This window comes from Saccostrea echinata, unplaced genomic scaffold (genome assembly GCF_033153115.1).
Source record: "Saccostrea echinata isolate AGI-Se365-2 ecotype Australia unplaced genomic scaffold, CSIRO_AGI_Sech_v1 ptg000007l, whole genome shotgun sequence".
NCBI classification, from domain to species: Eukaryota; Metazoa; Mollusca; class Bivalvia; order Ostreida; family Ostreidae; genus Saccostrea; species Saccostrea echinata.
The window spans coordinates 5,390,226-5,408,699 of record NW_026889756.1 but is presented as its reverse complement, the minus strand read 5'-3'; the positions used below and the strand labels follow the sequence as shown (position 1 = coordinate 5,408,699).

At 34.9% G+C, this 18,474-nt stretch overlaps 1 protein-coding gene, 1 long non-coding RNA gene and 1 other non-coding gene across 4 annotated transcripts in view; 1 reads left to right on the top strand and 2 right to left on the bottom strand.

The window, feature by feature from the left end:
* The window catches only part of LOC133180771 (uncharacterized), a 59,528-nt gene extending 56,142 nt beyond the window's left edge, over positions 1–3,386 (bottom strand). Inside the window, exon 1 of one of the 2 annotated variants that reach the window (XR_009720378.1) lies at positions 3,201–3,386. This is a non-coding gene — a long non-coding RNA (uncharacterized LOC133180771). Of the gene's footprint in view, positions 1–2,410; positions 2,480–3,200 lie in introns of those variants that run through there. The other variant, XR_009720377.1, reaches the window with a different exon arrangement.
* The window catches only part of LOC133180759 (uncharacterized), a 51,277-nt gene continuing 33,510 nt past the window's right edge, over positions 708–18,474 (top strand). Inside the window, exons 1-16 of the mRNA XM_061315228.1 lie at positions 708–770; positions 4,900–5,109; positions 6,607–6,737; positions 6,909–7,035; positions 7,469–7,549; positions 9,905–9,949; positions 11,000–11,095; positions 13,745–13,881; positions 14,163–14,367; positions 14,966–15,077; positions 15,275–15,429; positions 15,836–15,958; positions 16,368–16,543; positions 17,452–17,602; positions 17,712–17,813; positions 17,901–17,933. Of these exons, the coding sequence (XP_061171212.1) occupies positions 4,984–5,109; positions 6,607–6,737; positions 6,909–7,035; positions 7,469–7,549; positions 9,905–9,949; positions 11,000–11,095; positions 13,745–13,881; positions 14,163–14,367; positions 14,966–15,077; positions 15,275–15,429; positions 15,836–15,958; positions 16,368–16,543; positions 17,452–17,602; positions 17,712–17,813; positions 17,901–17,933 (1,800 nt within the window). The 5' untranslated portion in view covers positions 708–770; positions 4,900–4,983. The remainder of the gene's footprint in view (positions 771–4,899; positions 5,110–6,606; positions 6,738–6,908; positions 7,036–7,468; positions 7,550–9,904; positions 9,950–10,999; positions 11,096–13,744; positions 13,882–14,162; positions 14,368–14,965; positions 15,078–15,274; positions 15,430–15,835; positions 15,959–16,367; positions 16,544–17,451; positions 17,603–17,711; positions 17,814–17,900; positions 17,934–18,474) is intronic.
* On the bottom strand, positions 2,079–2,151 carry Trnat-ggu (transfer RNA threonine (anticodon GGU)). The gene has a single exon. It is a non-coding gene; the product is annotated as a tRNA-Thr (tRNA).

Here is an 18,474-nt window from a genome sequence, read left to right as displayed (position 1 = left end):
ATTATCCTAAAATATATTTGTTGATCAATTTTAAATTAGAAAATGCATGACTAGTGGTGCTTTTATTCGCGTTTCCTGAAAATATGATTTAAAATAAGATTTGACAATTTTCGCTATATAATTTGATTAACTAACTATAATGATGAACTTTGAAGAAATACACTAACTATGGTTAAATACATATAACTTTGTGAAGAGACTATAACTGCTGATTTTCAGAACCTGAGGATCGGACTACCATATTAAGCGGTCCCATCGGGGAAAAACCAGACAGACAATCTATTAACAAAAGAGGTTAAATTATTTTTAAAAAGTTAAAAAGTTTGATTGGACTCTTCCGACTCAAGATGAAAGAAAAGGTAGGGAGATTGGAAAATAAAAAAGTTCAGAAATTTCAACATCAACGCTTATGAATGCCAAAAAAATCTTTTCATAGAAGTTTATTAAAAAAAAAAAAGAAAAAAAAAATCAGAACATTTTTAGGCAGTCGGACGGGAGAGGGCAAACACAAATTTCTTGAAGATTGCCCGCGGTAATATTTTATTTTTCCATGCGAAAGTCATTATTATTCCGGGTAATTTTGTTTCATTCCGTCTCATGAATATTAACCAATCAGAATTTAGCTTGCACGAGTTTGGCACATGTCGAGTAGATGAAAACAGACACACATGTGTTTTGGGTCCGTTGAACAGTAGATTACGTACGAATCAAATTCTTATGCAACATTAAAACATTTAAGGAGGAAAAGAGCCTGTCAGATTCACATTTAGGTAAGACAACTATATTTATTTGCAGTGAAAGGGGGTTTGTCATTTTAGCTACAGAGCAGCCAGCATCAGATTTAATGAAGAACCAAGTCTGCACGTAACGGTGAACCCCCTCCTCCATGTAGCCATGTTTCGTGTCGAAACATTGGATGACATTGTGAAATGTGAATATTTATGATATGAAATAAACCGTAGACAGTGTCAGCAAAATATTCAAGCTGATGTGCTTTTGAAAAAAATGAAGATTTGACATATTACAACTAAAAACAAGTCAGTTATCGTTCAAGGTCAATTTGCAATCCAACAGCATCTAGCAATGTTAAGTTTTATTTGCATTTAAAGGAAATTAATAGAAGGTAGGAAATAGTATAAGTTGCCCAAAAGTATAAAAGTCAAACAAAAATAAGGAAGACATGCTTTTTATTAACGAAAAAATATATTTAATAAAAAGATATTATATATACTACTGTCATGTAGGGGCAGATTTAGAATCTGTCACACTCGAAAAAGAGTTACCCCCCAGGGGATAAACTGCCAAAAAAAAAAAAGATGTTATCTTAACCATTCCCCACATAATGCTTTTACAGACAAAAATAATGGGTCAATATTTAGAAAGGATGTCCGAATTATTGGAATTTTGTGTATGACTATGTGTACACTGACTATAACATCTGTTGACCACATGGACAATACCTGCTGCTGGCGTGTGTACATCTGCCTTAGGGGCATCTGAACTCAGTCTAAGACAGACTTCATTTCAAGGAGGGAATGTTAAACTGACCATCCCAGCCAACCTGGGGGGGGGGGGGCATATGTCCTCACTTTTCACTGCAGGGTTTGAAAAAAAAAATGTGAAAGAGAATAAGTATAGGGAGAAGGGCCAGCGTTTTACTGAGGGAAATTATTTTCTGCTGTTTAACATTTTGACATGTTGCCAGCTTACAAGATATGCACAATGGCAGATACTTTGTGTCTTTATCATGTTTATGTTTGATGTCAAGTGCAGATATTCAGTAGATTTGTTTGTCTGCCATATGGGAGTTCATAACCTCTAATCTTGGACTAGACTTTACATGTAAATGTGTGTATACCCTTTTATATAGAAATATGATCATTCTTTGTTGTCATTTTTCTCATTATTCAGTGTAGACACATTACTTTGTACCTGTAGGAACCCGGCCACTATTAAAAGGGTCAAACATGTGTCAAGGCTAGAACAGAGTACATGCTTGCTTGCACCGGAAAGACAGCTATACAAATAACATTTTCATTATAATACAGTATATAGATGTCACAGGTGGTGAAAAATCAAGTCTCAACTGGGACTCGAACCCAGGGCCTCTGGCGTACCGTGCCAGCGCTCTAACCACTGAGCTACTGAGACCCGATACAAGATACAAGATACAAGATACAAGATTTATTAGTCCAATTTGGGCCCCCGGAGGAGCAAAAAAGATTTACAAACATGAAACAAAGAAGGAGGAAGATCCAAATGATAGAACAAACATGATCTTAAATATAATGAGCAGTGCATTTATATTGATATATTGACTGACTCTCACGCACCTGTGAACCCGGTGACATAGATAAAATATAAACACATACAGCTATTACAATTATAAAAATAAGAAAGTGTAGCTCACCTGAGCCAGAGACCCAAAAAGTGTCTTATTCTTATTCGACTTGTGGAATATGTGTTTTCTGTAAACTTTCACGTTTTCGACAAGCGCAGAAGAACCAAAATTTAATTTGACACGAGTCACTCGAGTGATTGAGATTCAGTTGAGTTCATTAATGAAGAGGCTAAGCTAATCCTGTTTCAAAAAGGGGAGTAAATTAGTGTAGTTTGGAAAAGAGGGCATTAAAAATACATAAGTAATGAATTAATGAATACATGGCTGGGCCTGGAACTTGGGACCCATGTATCATTATTCAGGTGCTCTAACCACTGAGCTACCCAGACCAATATCTTCAGTCCAGCCTAAATTTCTTTGAAGAAATCATGAAAATAAAGTGAGCTCTTTTAAAAATCTTATTCCACTTTGTTTTTTTTACATGTTAAGCCACAAATATGTAATGTACTTAATCTTTGAAAACTTGAAAAGTAAAAAATTAAACAAGGTCACTGCAACGTGGAGCATCCCCTAGCAAAGAGCATATCTATAAATCATGGCAGTATTAGACAATGATCCCAATGCAAATTACATCACTTCTGTTTTGGACAAGGACAAACTAACACACACACAAACTAACACACACACACACACAAATGCGTTACTATATCCTCTCCAACTCCATTGTGAGGGGATAATAATAAGCTGTCACAATGTGCTTGCATCATTTGGTGTCTTTATAAACAGATTGTTTATTGATCTGCAGAGTTTATCACCCTCTAAGCATTAGCAATTGGACGCAAATCAAAAAATATAATACCTCCAGGCTACTGAACCTCCCTGTCCTCAGACTGTAAACAAACTCGAGATCTGACTCAGGTTTATGTCAATAAGCACATAAATCCATGTGTTGTGGAGAAATATTTTGGGAACTACTTTGTTGCTAGCTGCAATAATGTAGCACTCTCCATTTTTTTGGAGTACATCCGATTAAAAATATCGCAGAGGGCTACATTAATGCAGCTAATGTTGCTTGCATCCACAAGTAAAATTCTAACCTCTGAGAGAATTATCTAAAACTGTAGTTGTTACGTAATGACTGAATAATACAAGACAATATTTCTGTATATGTGATGAGATGATAAAACAAAACTGTCTGGAGTGAGCAACATGTGCATTATGTTAAATTCTGACATGAATTCCTATGTAGAGAAGAGCAGGGCCTTCAGTAGGTTGTGTCAGGAGGCTATTAATTTAGTCCCATAACTCCCATTCTAATTATCAGCTAGAATTCAAGGTTTAAATTTTATAATTGACAAAACAAACTATAATTGGAAATAATTCTAGAACAGCCTCATCAAACAGTAAATTCACTTCTTTATATCAAAATTATTGAAGGCCCTGCTACAGACACATCTTAGAGTTTTTAGTTTTTATAAAGTTAACAATGAACTGTTAACCTGAAGTTTATCAGTCTTTCAGCAAGTTGACCTGTATGTTACAAACTGTGACACTAGGACTGTTTTTAGCCGTAGTGTAGTATAGGGCTAGACACGATTGACACTGTGACACTAAAATCAGAATCAGCAAAATCTAAACGAACTTGGTCGATGTTTTTTTTCTGTATCAATTGTACAATCAGCGATCATCAAACGGTTCTTTAGCAGGTTAAAGGTACATGTGTAATCATGACCTACATTAATGGGGTCGCAGTCTGTTTTATCATGGGATTAAAGTCGTCCTTTAGTATTTGTGTTATGTGCATACTAACCTAGTTATTCATAATGTGATTATAACTTCCTGAAACATCAAAGAAGTTTTATGTACTGAAGTCTTCTCATTAATAAGAACAATCCAGAATATTTTGCATTTAAAGTTGTTTTAGAAATGATTTTTTTTTTTTTTTTATTAAATGATATAGAAAAAGTGAATAAATCTAAAAAATAAACAAAGGTTTAAATGATTAGAGTTCTGTGACTTGTTATGGAATCTCAATAATCAGTCAGGGGTAAGAATTAAATCTATCATTCTGAAAAAATGATGGAGTATTGTTATTTCTAACATGACTAAGTACTAAAAAATATACATATGTTACAGTGTTTTATAAGTGGTAAAATATATTGTTGAAGAAATAAAACACAAACACAGCTGCTGGGTTCGATATTCGTATATAAATTTTACGTCTATGGAATGTTATGTAATTGTCACCGGGTTCACAGGTGCGTGAAAGTCAGTCAATATATCGGGTCTCAGTAGCTCAGTGGTTAGAGTGCTGGCACGGAACGCCAGAGGCCCTGGGTTCGAGTCCAGGTTGAGACTTGATTTTTCTCCACCTTTGACATTTGGCGCCCAGCGTACAAATACCCTTGGAACAAGCCTTACAGCATTTCCTCAACTCCTAGAATTCGAGGACGAATTTCTACAAAGAGGGGGAATATGATGGTTTAATAAAACATGATGATTTTCAGTCATTATGAAAAAATTATTTTTTTTTATGATTAACTTTTTCCTACTTTTAGTTTACGCTGCACAGCTGTTGAGGAACAAGAAATCAGTTTTACAGACTCATTCTCGGTGTGCAGGTGTGACATTTAGTCAGCACAATGCCAGCATTAGAGGGCCTAACTCCTGGACTGCCTCACCCCCAGGGCCTGTATGACCCCACCCTGGAACGAGATGCCTGTGGCGTGGGGTTTGTGGTCAATATTGATGGGTCTAAGTCACATAAGGTACGTTCATTCATAATTGTAAATTCTCCATAATAAGAGTTAAAAGTATAGTAAAAGATGTTGACTTGGGAGAAAATAAATATAGGATCAATCAATAAAACATCGATCTCAATTAATTCATCTGCCAGCGTCACAGAATCAAAAATTAATTCGCAGACATCTAATCCCTGGCTGATTGGGTGCAAGATTATGTGTAGAGTGTATAAATTGGTACTAGAAGTCCATCGCTATAGATTTTTCTCCATTCTCTGATGCTAAAATTGTATGTATAGACTAAATAAAAGAAACTTTCCAGGGGAAAATTGGAATAATGTAGAGAAATTGATTTTGACATTGTTTGGCAGACTAAAACACTAAAGGAAAAAATGAAATCCCTAGAGACATAGAGAATTGATTTTGGTTTTGGAGAGGGAGGGGTGTAAATGTGTATCTGGTAATGGAACAAATCAGAAAGCCCTTATTCCTGTTATGAAGCACAAATAAAGAAAAGGGTGATTTAATTTGTATGTGGTATTGTTTGTTAATTTAGAGTAAGAATTACAACATTGCGAGACAAGATGTCTGACTTCTGCAGAATTTTATAGACAAAGCATCATAATACATTGTATTAGGGAAAATAAGGTACATTGCTTGTAAAAGGGAAAAACCAGTATTAGCTAGGCCACAAATGATGGAATCTGTTCCTTTAAAAAGATAGTTTTCTGTAAAGATAGTAGAGAGTGACTTGTAACAATTGCTAAGGTGGCTTGTTGCTATTGTTTCTCTTCCAAAGTTGTCCATCAAGGGTCTTTTGAAAATTTCATTTTCTTCAGTACTCATGACCAGACCAGTGTCAACCAAACTTGCCACAAAGAATCCTTGATGATTATTTAAAAGGGAATTCTAATCTAGAAATGAAGGTTCCCGTTCTAGGCTAGGGTGGGGCAACAATGAAGAATTGAAATTTAACTTCCAGAATTAAAGGAAAAGTCCTAATTTAAAACAACCTTCTGCTCAACAACAATACAGCAATAAAGTTTCTAAAATCAAATGTGCAGTATATTCATGTATAGTTTGAAATAAATTGATTTTTTTTTCAAACCAAGGCCCTTGGCAGGGTTCGAAATTCACGATATACAACTCGCAAAACGCGAGTTAAAATTCCCAAATTGCGAGTTAAAAATTAGGTAACTCGCAAAAACTTGCGAGTTGATTTCTTTTGCATTGAAACTGTAGCAAAATTATATAATATGACAGAACACAATGCTTTTGATTTAAATCAGCAATTTAAATAAAAGCCACACTGTAGTTGTATTTTGTGTATTGTACAGTAGTTACTTTTTCCTTAAGTTACATGTATTTAATTTATATAAATTCAACTTTATATGAAAATTGCGAGTAGTCTTGTAAAATTGCGAGTTCATTTTCTTGGTACTCGCAATCATTTGCGAGTTGTAATTTTAGGGAGTTTCTAACCCTGCCTTGGGTGATACTATTATAAGGATGTATTGTTTACAGGTTCTGCGTGATTCTCAGATGATGCTGGAGCGTATGGAACACCGCGGGGCCTGTGGGTGTGACAACGACTCCGGGGACGGAGCAGGGGTTCTGACTGGGATCCCCCACAAACTCTACGCAAGGATCATGAAGTACGAAAAATTACACACAGAACTTTCAATAAACCTGGTTTAGTTCATTTGCATTTAAAGCTGAAAAATAATCATAATTGTCAGAAAATGTAGGAAGTACATGTATCAGGCTTTTATTGGCATATTATGGACCTATCTAGAAACATGTATATATCATCTATTTTTTTGTAGGGAGGAACAGGGACTTGACCTTCCAGAGCCTGGGAAGTATGCCACAGGAATGTTATTTGTGGACAAAAATCAGATAGAGGAGGTCAAGGTCATGTTTACACAGATAGCAGAGGACTTCCAGCTCAAGGTAGGTCATTACAATATCCTTCTACGGGTGATGGTAGATCACTAGATACTTACCAAGATCAAAGTGGGTCAAAGGTCAGATACATACCAATTGAACAGAGACACATATTGTAGAAGATGTTACATTCTGGTTAAGGTAGATCACTAAACAAAAAGGTCAAAATGTGTCAAAGGTCAGATATACCAGTTAGAGACACATACTAACACAATCTGAGGCATTGCATTCAGTAATAATAATTTCAGTAAGGGTCAAGGGTCAAACAGGTAAAGGAAGATAAATATTTTTTATGCTTTGGCAAATGTTACTACATGTATCAAGTCAAGGAAGGAGATGTACTAATGATAAGGTGACATTGATTAGCATTTAAAGACTGCCAACTTCAATAAATGATGCCATGACTTAGAATTGATCATCAGGTACATGTTTACTGCAGGTGTTTGCCTGGAGGAATGTGCCAGTAGACAGCACACAGATTGGACGGGTTGCCATGACAACAGAACCGGCCATAATACAGGTAAATCTATTGGTTTCAGGGGGAGGGGAAACACCTATCAGTTTTATATTTGATTGCATTAAAAATCAACAAAAACATCTTTATTCCCATTTTGTTAGGCATTGAAATCAGTTCAGCAAGTTAAATAGAGGCATAGACCTGTACACAACAAGATGTCGTCATTGAGTGGAAATTAATTTTGATTGGTCAGTGTTTAGGTTATGTCTGTTCTTAAGAGCTCCAGCTTCTCTCATGTAATGTGCTGCTACAGTTAATTCATAAAACAGATCTCTGTACTGACCCATCTACTTTAAAAAAAAAGACACAAAGATCTAAGGATGTATATTATTTATAATGTTGTGTCACAGGTACAGGATATTACCTGAAACTTTGTCACAAACTTTGTTGTTTTCATAATTTAGTCAAACTTGGCAGTGTAGTTAACTAAGATAAAAAAAACTTAATATTCAAGTTCTATTCAAGTTTTGTTATAAATCTAAGCAGACCCCATAATATAAGTCAAGTAACTGAAGAAAAATCAAGTAATCAAGCCAAGTTAAGTTTTTATCTAAGTCAAGTTTTTTATTCCATATCACTTTGAATCTGTAGGTCGACATGCCTCTTTCATGGAAAAAAGAGAGATTTCATATTTCTTTACTCATAGAATTCAGTAGCAAATGTAGTGGAACAAAACCACATTATATATATAAATTTGTATACACTCTTACAAAACTGTAGATCGAGGGAAGAATGCATTCATTGAGTAATTAAACAGAGGAGAGGTGTACTATTTCTGTGACAGTAGTGTGTCCCACTTCACTATTGTAGTGGCTGCAGAGATTAGCTGGTGTCTCAGTTAAAAAAAAAGTCATTATATAAATATATGTAATTAATGAGGCAATTAGTATATGTCTGTGTACAGGAATATGCTGAAATAACATTATGCTGCTTCATTTAGTCAGAAATTCCTTTACAAAACACAGCTAGCATGAACTTGATCACAGGAAATAAGACCCTGTAGTTTGAAACATTGATTTTATATTGTACAAAGTGATAGTCTTATACACAGCTGTGAAATCCACATTATTTAGTTTATCACATGAAAATGTTACGCATTGTTTTGCTTTTTAATTACTTTGTATAATTATCCCACAATTGATTAGAAAAATGTGCCGTTTAGTTGTTACTGCGGCAAAACTCATGACATGCTTTAACCAATGTTTATATTCTAGGCAAAAGAAATATTGTTCCCATAATGCCTCATTCAAAATGGTTTTCTGCCCAGGTAATTCTTAAGTAACAAGGCCATAATATGTCAGTGTCTGGGGCCAGCTCTCACAATTGGCTGGTTCACATATCCTGTTTTTCCAGGGTTGTCCCCCCTTGATGAAGTCGGACAGGTTGTTAGCGGGCCCGAGAATTGAGCCATAGACCGGCTTCAATTCGATCGGTCGCCAGCTAGGTTGGTTGGTGAAGCATCTGTTCTTATTGTTCTTAAGAGTCAATACCACAATGCAACACTGACTGAACAGGGAATGACGTACGTCATGATATTATTTTAAAATGTTCTTATATAAATTAAAAAAGAACATCAGGAAATTATAAATAAATATAAGATCTAGAGTTCTTTCATAAAGGTCCTTTTAAATTCAGAAGTAATTTGTATGCAAATGAATGCCGCATGAAATATTTTAAGGAATAACTAGATTTTCCCAACAGGAAAATTAATTAAGACAAGAGAAAGGATTATGGAAATGAATTTCTTGATAGCTGGCTAGTTTAAGATTTTCAAAAGGTTGGATTAGAAAAGGGGAGGGGAGGGTTAATGGATAAAAGAGTTTTAGAAAAAAATCCTTATAGAAACTTTTTTCCCCTAAATTCAAGCAAGAAAGGGAATATATATTCTAAAAGGTAAATTATTTTGTGAAGAATAAGTGACAAGACTTCCGTAAGACCTTTGTACAGTCCATGTTAACTAAGACGTTCAGTCCGTGTTGTATTGTGGTATATATCCAAAGCTGAATCTTTAATTTCATGATGCACAGTTATTTTAATATAAAAGTGAATTTATGTGATGTCTTTCAAAGTAACTAAACATATAAAATAGAGATGTACGTGCTGTTAGTACTATGCAGTGACAGATTTTTGTGTATAACAGAGTCTATAATTAATCGGAAAAATGGTTTCTGAATTTTTATAATGTAATTTATTTTTTGTGATTTTATGTAACAAATGTTAACGTACAAGAGTTGGAAAATGACAGTTTGTTTTTGGTGCATGATGTATAATTTTATGTAACACTTCTGTATTGCTCCATTATCGTCTTGTTCAGGGTCTCTGAGAATGGATTGATAATGAGGCTATTTCTATTTATAGGTCTTTGTGACAGGAAATGGTGACAAAGCACAATTCCAGCGTGAGGTAAGAGATGTCTGATCAGATATTGTTTGATTCTCTTGAGCAGTTAACAAGTGTAACCTTATCACAAGAACTTTGTGACAATGCAAACAAACAGAGTAGCCTCCCTTTCCATCTGTTTTTTTTAGATTTGTCACATGATATATGTTGTAAATATTCTTTAAGAAAATATTTATTGAAGAAATGCAACATAACTTTGTTATGCAAAGGGAGAGAGAGTTTCCTGTTCACAAATACTTGTAGGCTTTATGTATGTATAAAGACAACTGGCCCTGTAGGAAAGTTAAATATATGAATTAAAATAGGTTCTATGTCTACACTATTTTTGAATGGATGTTGTACCATTCCAATTTGGTATAAAAAAAGAACCCAGAGAGAGTAATTATATTAACTAGTAAAGTAAGAAACATTACAATACCTAGTATCCCAATAACAAAATTATTACAGTAACATATCCCAATAATAGAATGATTACATTAACATATCCCAATAACAGAATGATTACATTAACATATCCCATTAACAGAACTATAACATTAATATATCCCAATAACAGAATTATTACATTAACATATCCTAGTAACAGATCTATTACATTACATTAACATATCCCAATAACAGAATTATTACATTTACATATATCCCAATAACAGAATTTTTACATTAACATATCCCACTAACAGAATTATTACATTAACATTTATCCCAAAAACAAAATTATTACATTAACATATCCCAATAACAGAATTATTACATTTACATATATCCCAATAACAGAATTTTTACATTAACATATCCCAGTAACAGTATTATTACATTAATTTACATACCAATAACAAAATTATTACATTAACATATCCCAATAACTGTATTATCACATTTACATATATCCCATTAACAGAATTATTACATTAACATATCATAATAACAGAATTATTACATTAGCATATCCCAGTAATAGAATTATTACATTTACATATCCCAGTTATAGAATTATTACATTAACATATCACAATAAGAATAAATGGAGTGTTTCTATTTTCTGATTTTTAGGTTTACCTATTGAGGAAGTTCAGTTCTCACCATATTCCTAAGCAGAATCTTCGCTTTTATATCTGCACTTTGTCTACAGAGACCATTGTATACAAGGTCTGTATATTAATTATTCACATATGTGTTTTGTATGAATATTAATCTTCACTATGTCTTCTGTATCTGTTCATCAGAGGTCACTGTATATATTATAAATATAGCCCTTTTATGAGGTCAATCCATAGATATATCGACTTCACAGAAAAGCATGTCAACTGAGCATGAAATGCGAAGTCAGTATGCTTTTCTGTAAAGTCGATATATCTATGGATTGACGGAACCAAAGTGCTATATATGTTATATTATTTTCTTTGGGAAAAAAAGAGAGAAACAAATTCATTATGTAGGAATTTGGTAGTTTTAAGGACTTTTCACAATTAAAAAAAAAAAAACTTCTTTGGATTTTCCCTAAGTTATTTTTAGTAACTCAAGTCAATATCGTAAAATATAATTCTGCACGTGATAGCAAGCAAACCAATCAGATTTATTGAATTACACAGTAAAAATAATAGAAGTTTTTATCACATGTTGACTTCTTTATACAGTGGATATCGGTCATATGACATTGTTTTCATATCAACACTTGTGACATCACAATGGTTTTTGCATGAAAGTGATGAAGTCAAATGGATTCATATAAAGTGTAAAATGTGATAGTTATTTGTTAGTCATGATAAAACTATCTCCCATGGTTTGTAGTTGGATGTGATTTATTTCCAACGTGTTGCGTGTTTTCTATCCCTGAGCCTGGAATAGAACATACACAATTGTTTAGATAAAAATCATATCCAACCACAAACTGAGGGATTAAATCTTATATGTATCAATATGAAATTTCACAGTTTAATTGTTCCCTCCATAGAGACCACTGTTTAACATTTCAAAAAATATATATTAATTTAAAAGTATTAGAAAAAAAGAAATTTTCAGTAAGGTACAGTAAACAGAAAAATGAACAAATGGTTGAATAGATTATAGAATTTCCTGACTTCAGTTGAAACATTTCCTTTAAAACATTTCCTTTTCTCACAAAGGAAATATTTTCATTTTCAAATTATTATTAAAAGCCTGTAATTTCCAGGATCCCCATAACCACATGGGCTAAGAAGCAAAAACTCACTTGTGTGCCAAGTATTTTATCTTTAGAAATAGATGCAAAGTTTTCCTTAGTTTAAGTAGCACTTTAAGATATTAAAATGGTCATCAACAAAACTAGTACACTTTGAAAATTTAAAAGGTATGTTGTAAAAAAAAAAGAAATAAATATTTGGAATGTAAATCAACTTGATGCTATACACATATATGAAATGCAGTGAGCGTATAATGGGAAAATTCTGCAATGGTTTAAATTTATTGACTTCATATATTCAGAATTTTCCATCACTAGCCGCCAGTCAACTGTGTACAATGTCTAGTGATGACTCATGCATTTAAGGGGGTTACATAAAGTACATCCAGTCAATGAATACACATTGCAAACAAGTTAAACATGGGTCTTGATCAAAGGAAAAATTTAATCTGTGTTAAACTATAGAATTTATTCCTTGTTGCTGTGTGCTGTTTAAGAGTAGGGTTTTCTTTCATAGTAATTTATCACACATGGTATACGTGAGTTTTTGCTAGTAAGTATTTTCAGAGGTGAGTGACAGAGGTGAACGAAAATTTATGTTCACTGAAAAAAAAAATCAGGAAATAGGTAAATAGGGAATTATGTAATCTGCATTAAGTAACAGACAGTGCCCAGAGATTGTGGAGATCACATTAAACAACAAAAAGAGAAATCATATAACACTGTAACAAATGTAAATACAAGTGTGTAATATCTGCGCCTATATTTAATGTTGTTACTGATAAAAGTACACATAAAATTGATCCAGGATCTTTTGATAAAGGAAATCTCTCATTGACTTCATTTGATAAATTATCTCAGTTAAAGTGACAAGTTAGAGTAGACCCTGGTTCTTTTGATATGATGTCCTAAAATTACAAACTTTATTGATAAAAGAAAAATTGAAAACTTAAAGATGATATCAAGTAGATTTGTTTATGAAGCATTGACCGTCAGTCCTTTTTAATGGTTGATAATTTGCTGCGAGATCAATGACCTATACCACTGAATTAAACATTTAGTTTTATTCCTTAAACAAGCTGAGTGATTGCCGGAAGGGATATTAAATGATATGATTGAACCTCTAACTAAAAGCATTAACTAAAAATAACTTCAAGTTTTGACAGTCATATGTTCAGTTTACTTTTATAGCAGTATACTGTAGTAGATCCATTGGTACTGATGACCTTAAATTCTTTTATAAGTTTGAAAACTCCAATGAATATGCCCTGATAAGGATGTTGTGAGTGAATTATGTAGGTCTCTCACATATAGGATCACAGGAAGAAAATATGTGAATAACGGAATTTTTTCTTAGCTCAGCTAATATTTTAGAAGACAAAAATATTCAAAGTTGACAAAGGACTTGCAATAGTTGAAGCAGGACAATTAATGAGAACCTATAACAATAGTTCTATTGTATATCAAAAAATTCCTGCTTGAGTAATCCTTCATTAAATGGTAAAATTCATTACCTGTCCTTGTCAGTTGAAAACTTCATTACTTCAGTGTCAATCACGAAACATGATTTGCAAAATTTTAAGCACTTGTCTATTTTTTACCGAAGGAAGAGAGACAACTCTGTTTTCTGATTTCAGGGACAGCTGAACACAGCCCAGATATGGCGTTACTTTCCCGATCTTTCAGACCCAGAGTACGAGACACACATCTCACTCATACACAGTCGCTTCTCTACCAATACCTTCCCCAGCTGGGAAAGGTCACACCCCAAAAGGTCAGGGTTCATAGGATGGTTAACCAAGAAATGGTTTTAAAATTGAAATTATGACTCTGTCTAAAGCTACAGAGTTGTTGTTATGTAAATTTAGAGGTCATAGGTCAAGTAATGCTGAATTTGAAAATCTAAAGCTGTAGAGAGGTTAATTGATATTGATTGCATACTTTGATAGGAGTGTTTAGTTTGAAAACTAAGGAGTGACACAAAATTCCAGAGGCTGTGTCGCAATGTGTTCTGGTATACCAAAGAAATTTTAAATGAAAAACTCTTAAATTCAGGATGTTGGCTCACAATGGAGAGATTAACACTCTCCGCGGAAACAAGAACCTGATGCGAGCTCGTGAGGGGGTGATGCACAGTCATGTGTATGGGGACCAGCTACAGAAGCTGTACCCTGTAGTGGAGGAGGGGATGTCCGACTCGGGGTGTGTGGACAACGTCCTGGAATTCCTCTGTATGGCTGGAGGAAGGGAGCTTCCTGAGGTACGTTGGGGGTGATTTAGTGAAATGTGATTGAAAATGTTAACAATACAGCAAAATGTGTGTGTATACCTGTTGAGTGTCATCACGGAAGAAGCATTTGTAATAAAATGGTATTTCTTCACCAAAAAATACAAAAAGACTGAGATGTTGTAGTGAATAATAAATGAATAAGAACAATTATTTCCAGCTATCTCTTGAAATTTGCTTGTTTAAACACATGTTTAGAAAATCTTAAATATGTTTGAATACACTAGTTGTACTAGAGTAGCAGAATAAGGGGTGGTTCCCTGCATTGCAAGTCCCACTTCAGTAGGTGGGTACTCTAGAACAACAATTGTGACTAGAAATAATTTATTGTAGGCTGTGATAACTTTTTTATTGTAGGCTGTGATGACTATTTTATTGTAGGCTGTGATGTCTATTTTATTGTAGGCTGTGATGACTATTTTATTGTAGGCTGTGATGACTTTTATTGTAGGCTGTGATGACTATTTTATTGTAAGCTTTGATGATTATTTTATTGTAGGCTGTGATGACTATTTTAATGTAGGCTGTGATGACTATTTTAATGTAGGCTGTGATGACTATTTTATTGTAGGCTGTGATGACTATGGTCCCCGAGGCCTGGCAGAATGATAAGAACATGTCTGCTGAGAAGAAGGCATACTACCGCTGGAGTGCCTTTGCTATGGAACCCTGGGATGGACCAGGTAAACATTTGCACACAGGCCTTTTGTTTTGAGAGTTGACTAAAATACATTCAGCATCCTATACATTGAAATATTTTATCAACTTATTTTACATCCTATACACTTTATTATGCCTTATTTCTAGCCTTGTTAATTCTTTCTGACAGTCATTACGTCGTCGGCATCTCATTCACAATATTATTTCACTTTGTTTCCAGCCCTGTTAACATTCTGTGACGGTCGTTATGTGGGAGCCATTCTAGATAGGAACGGCCTGCGACCTTCACGATTCTACGTCACCAAGGACAACGTGATGTACATGGCAAGTGAAGTCGGTGTGATTGACATCCCCGCGGCAGATGTCATTCAGAAGGTGAGATGATAGAGTGACCTAGTTAAGCCACATCATCAGACCCAGAATTTGTATGGTTATTGTGGTATATTAATGGGGTTAATGAAAGGCAGATGAGATTTTTTTTGGTAATAGGGTCGACTGAAGCCTGGATGTATGTTACTGGTTAAAGTCGGATTATTTTTTGTTACATGGTCGATTGAAGCCTGGACGTATGTTACTGGTTGAAGTCAAATTATTTTTTGTTACATGGTCGATTGAAGCCTGGATGTATGTTACTGGTTAAAGTCGAATTATTTTTTGTTACATGGTCGATTGAAGCCTGGACGTATGTTACTGGTTAAAGTCGAATTATTTTTCGTTTACAGGGTCGGTTGAAGCCTGGACGTATGTTACTGATTAAAGTTAGATTATTTTTTGTTAACAGGGTCGGTTGAAGCCTGGACGTATGTTACTGGTGGACACAGAGGACCAGACTTTTATGAGGGATGAAGTGATCAAGCACCACCTAGCGGCACTCAGACCTGTGTCCAAGTGGCTCCAGGAACAGGTACACCAAACATTAGAAGGCATTGTATGAAAAAGAGCAAGGTTCACAAACTTATGATTTTTTATGACCAGACAGAGTACAAAACATTGAAAAACCAAGAATGTTTTTCCCTTCCAAATAACATAATTATAGACTATCAGTTGAACTAAGTTATGTACACAATTAAGAATGGCAGCAGAACTTGTTTCACAATCATTGTCAACCAGTAAATTATCATTTAAGATGCACCTTTTTCGGCCAGCGATGAAACAATGGTGGAAATTGTAATTGTAAAACGGATTGATATGAGTTGTTTTTCTAAGGAAATGTGCATAATATGATTTTTAATGTGTGTTGAAATAGCTCTTAGCCTTGTTTTGGTGTATTCGTTGATGTGTTAGCCTCTTTTTCTACTTTTTGTCCCTCACAGACGATGTCTCTGGAAGAGATGAGAAGGTCATGTGATCCAGCATCATTAATCCCACCCACGTACGAGCTTAGAGAGACAACACATGAGAGCTGGCTTCAGAAGGACCCGCGAATCTCCCTGTTTGGTTACACCTTGGAGATCATTAACTTGCTGGTGTTACCAATGGTCAAAGAGAGGTAAGGGAACCAGCTAAAGGTTCCAGTTTATTAACAAATCAATTAACACAGTCTGTTGTTTTCAATCTTGGAAAAAAATACATTGAGATTTATAGAAAGAACCCCCCCCCCCTTTAACCACTGAAAGAAAGTCTTCAGGAAAATTGATTTCAAATGTGCATTTATCTTTTCCTGAGATAATTTACATGTAAAATAAAAGAGAATGCATACCGTAAATCTGAAAATTTTTACGTCGATTTATTTTTGCGAATATGGGTCAAAAAGCTGTTGATTAATTTTTACGTTTCAAAATTTTGCGAATTGTCACTGGCGCTAAAATTATAAAGCGCTTAAAATTTCATAACAGTTAAAAAACGATGTCAAGTATGGTTCATCATGGTTTCATTATACACGAGAGTAAGTTTCTCGTTAACAATCTGTCCTGCTAGGGATTCGTACACACTGCCTGTCAAACCATCAGACGATATTGAATGTGTTGAAAGCACTCTCCATGCACAGATTATGACGGGTAATTAGCTTGTAGTATAAACAGGTTTCTTAAAATGACCACTGCTTACGAACACCTGTTCATGGGGTTAAAAATAGACAGTAGCTGTCAGCAAAATTTTTGTTTACATTTTTTGTCGTTGATTTATATTTAACGAAAATATTTTTGCGAATACAATGCACGCGCAAATTTGATAAAAATTTATCTACAGTAAAAATTTCCAGATTTACGGTAAATAAATGAAGGGAGATCACATCATTCTGTGTGTACAGTAAATCAATGTATATTAAAGGAAAAAGAAATGCTTTAATGTGTGTTTTTCTGTATGTGTCGACTTGATTGTACCCTTTTGCTTTCACATTTATATAAAGTAGATGAAATGGTATGTTGAAATTCTATTTAGAGTAACTTGTGTTTGTAGGAAGGAAGCCTTAGGATCTATGGGTAATGATGCCCCCCTGGCTTGTCTGTCAAAGTTTAATCCTCTGATCTTCGACTACTTCAAACAATTATTTGCCCAGGTCACCAATCCACCCATTGACCCCTTCAGAGAGAAGATTGTCATGTCACTAGTAAGCCATGTTTATTTGCTCATAGTTTTCCTTATTCATATAATTTTCAAAAACCTTACAGGTAAACTTTTAAGCTCTTATTCTTACATTTGATTGGTTAATTCTCCAGGCATGCCCAGTGGGTCCCGAGGCTAACATTCTGGAACCAAGTGAGGAGCAGTGTCAGAGACTCTGGCTGGAACAACCCATACTATCACTGACTGACCTCCAGGTGTTAAAGGCGGTTAATCACAGAGGATGGAGGGTAAGTCAAAGGTCAAGGATAGAACAACCCATACTATCATTGACTGACTTCCAGGTGTTAAAGGCGGTCAATCACAGAGGATGGAGGGTAAGTCAAAGGTCAAGGTTAGAACTACCAATACTGTCACTGACTGATCTCCAGGTGAAAAAGGGCGGTCAACCACAGAGGATGGAGGGTAAGTCAAAGGTCAAGGTTAGAACAACCCATACTATCATTGACTGACCTCCAGGTGTTAAAGGCTGTCAATCACAGAGGATGGAGGGTAGGTCAAGGTTAGAACAACCCATACTGTCTCTAACTGACCTCCAGGTGTTAAAGGCGGTCAACCACAGAGAATGGAGGGTAAGTCAAAGGTCAAGGTTAGAACAACCCATACAATCACTGACTGACCTCCAGGTGTTAAAGGCGGTCAATCACAGAGGATGGAGGGTAGGTCATAGGTCAAGGTTAGAACAACCCATACTATCATTGACTGATCTCCCAGGTGTTAAAAGCAGTCAATCACAGAGGATGGAGGGTAGGTCAAAGGTCAAGGTTAGAACAACCTATACTATCATTGACTGACCTCCAGGTGTTAAAGGTGGTCAATCACAGAGGATGGAGGGTAGGTCAAAGGTCAAGGTTAGAA